The sequence below is a fragment of the Alligator sinensis genome, unplaced genomic scaffold (genome assembly GCF_000455745.1).
Source record: "Alligator sinensis unplaced genomic scaffold, ASM45574v1 scaffold1000_1, whole genome shotgun sequence".
NCBI classification, from domain to species: Eukaryota; Metazoa; Chordata; order Crocodylia; family Alligatoridae; genus Alligator; species Alligator sinensis.
In genome coordinates this window covers 740,848-745,389 of record NW_005842478.1, presented here as the reverse complement: position 1 = coordinate 745,389, position 4,542 = coordinate 740,848, and the positions used below count along the sequence as shown (strand labels likewise).

The window sequence follows — 4,542 nt, the reverse complement described above, 5'->3', positions numbered from 1 at the left end:
AAGAGTTGTTTTTTAAGCCATTTCTTATTTGAAAAAAAGAAAGTTTCATAGTTGTTGAAATATCTTTTCAACATTTTTAAATAAAGTGATTTCATTGTTTTTTTGAAATTTAAGATGAAAAATGTAAATAACTTGAAATCAACTTAAATATTTTGATCTATATAGTCCAAGCACCCTTCCTCCTCCCTTCCTCACTCCCTCTGATTTTGGAGTTATAAGATTTTGCACAGTTGACTTTTTTTTGATTCATGATTGAAAAACATTCAGAATCTCAAAAATTCTCGCAGGACAGGAAGCCATGTTTGCATCTGATTCTAAGTAGCATTTATAAGAAGGTAGCTTAAGGTAGCTTTAGAAAGTGACCTTTGATTCACATATACCAGGGGTGCTCAGCCCCTGGCCCATGGGCCAGATCCATTCCATAAAGCCATGTTATCCAGCCCATAGATACTGCTGCATCAGGGCTCCCCAGGGGTCTGGAAATTTGGCACTGGTGGTGTGGCAGCAATCTTAATTGCTGCTCCACTGCTACCAAATTTCTGGAGCCATGGGGAGTCCTATGGGTCAGATAACATGGCCTTTCAGACCAGATTACACCAGATGGCCAGACTGGGATGGTGTGGGTCTGGTGGGAGGCCAGACTGGGGTGGGGGACAGCACACAACAGGATCTGGCAGGTGATCAATGCGCTGCTAGTAGGTGTGTGATGCACAGCCAGATTGGGACAGCAGGCAGTGTGGGGCTGTATTGGGGTGGCATGGGACTGGATCCATGGGTCAACTCTCCAAACCCAAACCACTCATCCACCCTTCAAAGCCAGAAAGTTGGAGGCTGCTAACATACATTGTTGTTGGTATTATTGATTTTCCCTGTGTATTGTATATATAAAACATTTATTTAACACTTCCTGATGCCCAGGGCAACATCCCAACATTTCCTTTTCACAATGGATATCTCTAGCAAAATTCCTGTTGACTTCACTGAAGCCAGGATTTCACTATTCTGTAGCTGGTTCTCTTCAGCCTTCTACGGGGCTGTAGCAGGAAGTTATACAAGTAACTGACATTTTTTCTTACCAGAGGGTTTGTGAAAGTTATCTTGTTGCAACCATATTACTCATAAAGAGGCAGCCAAATGCATCATCAGCAACTGTAGCAGAAAGTGGGTGAAAGGCTGTATCTAGGGATAGGTTAGAAACAATAATTGACTTGTACTTTTCTCCAGAGCTTTGGCTGAGAAGTTTTAGTCATAGGGTACAGTGACTTCTTAAAAAATGTTTCTTAACTTTTGTAAAATGTTAGTGCTATTGTTCCTATGTATTTATTTTACAGCAGTTAGTTGAAGGGAGCCTCTACAAAATCAGTATTTATTCATGTGTACCTTTAATGTATGTATTAATGTATTATTATTAATTTGGACATTGTTCTTGGTTTGGACACAATGCCAGAGGCACACTACCTGCCTCTCTGCTTCCTGCTGACACCTGGGATTGGTAGTAGTAATAAAAAAAAAAAAAAAAAAAAAAAAGGCACTAAGATCATGGTACTGCCAGCTCAGTCTGAAATAAGAAAGGCTGTGAGAATAATGAGCTGTCCTATTTATTTCCATGAAGCATTAAATTTGAAATCTAAAGAGGATGTTGATAACTTGGTGACTGAGCAATATCATCCAGCTACACTGCTTATTCCTCCACAATAAAAACTGCATATTCCTGAGCATAAGAAAAAATACTCAGCTGCTGAAACCTGTCTTCTACCTAACAACCATGAGGCACTAACGCATTGTTGATACAGAAACAATGAAGCACATTGAAAATTTCATAGATTTCATAGACATTAGGGGCTGGTGTCAAAAACATTTCTGACTGGTTGTGGCCTTTCTGAATTCTTTGCACCAAAATAATTGCTCTATTATTTTCCATAGTGGAAAAAATGAGTGAAAGCTAAGTGCTGGCATTTACTGAGGAGTGCCTTGAGGCTAAAAAGTTTGAGAACCACTGGTATAAAGGTTGAGATTCACTTATCCATGATAAAAACAGGTTAACTGTGTGTTAGAGCAAATGGAAAGCTCTAGGGTAACTACTGTCTTGAGCCTGCCAGACAATGATCTGGTATTCTGCTGGGGCTTCCGTTGTGGCACTTTCTGCCTATCTTTGGTTTTGGCTGGCCAATGATGCTGCAAAGGGGTTTGTGTAGACCATTTTTGCCTTGTTACTGGTGATAATTTTATTTTATTTTCAATTAATTATTGTAGGAAATTTAAACCAGCAACAAGAAACTCAGTCTCCATCTTCTCAGTTTGCAGGTAAGACTTCTCTTTGCAATTAAATGTTCTTTGAGCTCCTCTGCTCTCCTTACATGCAAGAAAGCTGTCTGCACCACACTGCACTGTACCCCCGTATAGTAGAAGCCAATAAAGCATAAAAGAAAAGCAGTAAGATTTGTGTAGGAGTAACTGGCTGCAGGAAACTGCACACATACTGTGTGGTTCTTTCCTATCAGTGTTTCAGGCAATCTTAATCTGGCAAATTTTAATTTCTCTTTTCTTTATGTTTCAGAAAGACTAATAGGTAGGGACCTACCCAAATTGTGATTGTGCAGATTTTGTGGAAATCACAAAATCAGACGAACCCTGTGAAATCCACAGGAAAAAATAACATACTAAAAATAAAATACTGGCTCCCCAGTGGAAGCCAGCAGTCCTCCTGGCCACATAGTCCACCTGGGGGAAAGGGGGGAAAGAGGGCTGCTGGCACAAAGGTGAGTAGGCAAGATGCCTGCTATCTCTGCTCTTCACTGCTGATGAAGGGGTGGGGCTGTATGAGAGACAGTCCTCTAAGCCAGTCAGTGGGAACATACAATGGACATCCCTCTCCATCAATCAGTAGCAGGGAAAGGTCCCCTCAGCCAATCAGAGGTGTTGGGCGAGGCCCCAGCCATGATAAGCCCTTGAAAATGGTGGTCAGCCGCATGATCTATCTGTGAAATTGGCCAGCCACCTCCTTGAGTTGGGTAGACTCCTACTAATAGGCCCTGAATTTGCTGACAGTTTCTGCAGTTCTTCCTCCTTTCCAAGCCCAGACCATTGTAACATACCTCCTTTCTTGATAATTTATTGCATTTAATGACTTGGATCATTAAAATAGGAATAAGAGTCAGTGTGGAGAAACTATTTGTCTATATAATAAATTGATAGAGTTTAATGCTTCACTTCCAACAAGATTGTTGATTAAGATCAGTGGCTCAAAAGTCCAAAGCCTTTAATCTAATATTTCAGGAGAGGCTTATACCCCTGAAGATACTCATCATCACATATAGACATACAGTTCAGTTCATGGGAGTCACCTAATGGCCATCAATGCGACAACAATTTCCTTCCTTTTACTTGCCTCTCTCTGCTCAGCAGCAATGATGGAGGTGATTAAAGTTATTTGATTCGCCATTTTCCAACTGTTCTACCATGACTCCTTGGCTTGTATCAACAGTACTTAGATTTCTAGTGTGCTTTCCCACCCAAATATTAGCAAGGCCCAAGACTGCTTAGCTTCTGGGGCCAGATAAGATCATTAATGTAGCTGCACACTATTCAATAACAATGTGCTGCTGAAGAAACTCAACATCTTCTCATTCAGCTGCCTGATTTCCAAAACCAAACCACTAACCAAATCTCCCACCCACATGAAAAGTCTAGTGACAGATAGAGACTGAAAGAATGGGGTAACTTGTTGCAACATTATCACTTCCTGAGCAGATAAGCAGGTGAACTGTAGCACTAGATGGAATCTGCTCCAATGTAGCTTACTTTTTACAGATAGAGAGTTCTCCCTCAATGTTTATATTTCCCCAAAGACATAAGCAAGTAAAACTGCATTTAGAAATATGATCCTTTATATTCTGTGGACTGCAAAATGAATAAACCTGTATGCAGATCTCATAAGATCAAATGAGTGTCTACATGTGCTATTAATGTGCTTTGAGCTTACTGAGGAGTAAAATTCTGTGCCATCTATACATGCCCCTACAGTGCTGTTGTTACTGTGCCATCATTTAGTGATGCTCCCGTCGGGGCTGCACGTGGCGACAGCAGCTGCGGCCCCCCCGCTTGCTGCACTGAGCAATGTTTGCCATCACTGCCTTTGTGCTGCCCAGTACACAAGCGAGCTCTGGGTGGGCAGCAGCAGCCAACACTGCCCGGCGCAGCAAGCGGGAGGCCTGCAGCTGCTGCTACCGCATGCAGCTCCGATGGGCGAGCCCAGGGCCAGCATGGGGTCCAAGCTGGCAGCAGGGCCAGGTTACAAGCTGGTGCTGAGTGCAAAGAAAAGCGGCCCCTCACGTGCCCCGTGCCCGGTGTTACAGCCTCTTGCGGCCCTTTTGGGGCTGCCTGTGCCTGCTCCAGACAGCCCCACGTGGGCTGTGAGCAGCTGCAGCAGGGAGCGCCAGCCATTGGACAGGGCCACTTTTCCCCGCGCTCATCACTAGCTTCTTCCCTGCCAGTGAGCATGAGGTCAGGGCTGTGCACTGCCCCCTGCCTGTAATGCCGGGC

General features: G+C 43.2%; 1 protein-coding gene across 1 annotated transcript in view; it reads left to right on the top strand.

The window, feature by feature from the left end:
* The window catches only part of NLRC5 (NLR family CARD domain containing 5), a 94,219-nt gene that overhangs the window by 5,529 nt on the left and 84,148 nt on the right, over positions 1–4,542 (top strand). The window contains exon 3 of the mRNA XM_025212713.1: positions 2,254–2,304. Coding sequence (XP_025068498.1) covers positions 2,254–2,304 — 51 coding nt within the window. The remainder of the gene's footprint in view (positions 1–2,253; positions 2,305–4,542) is intronic.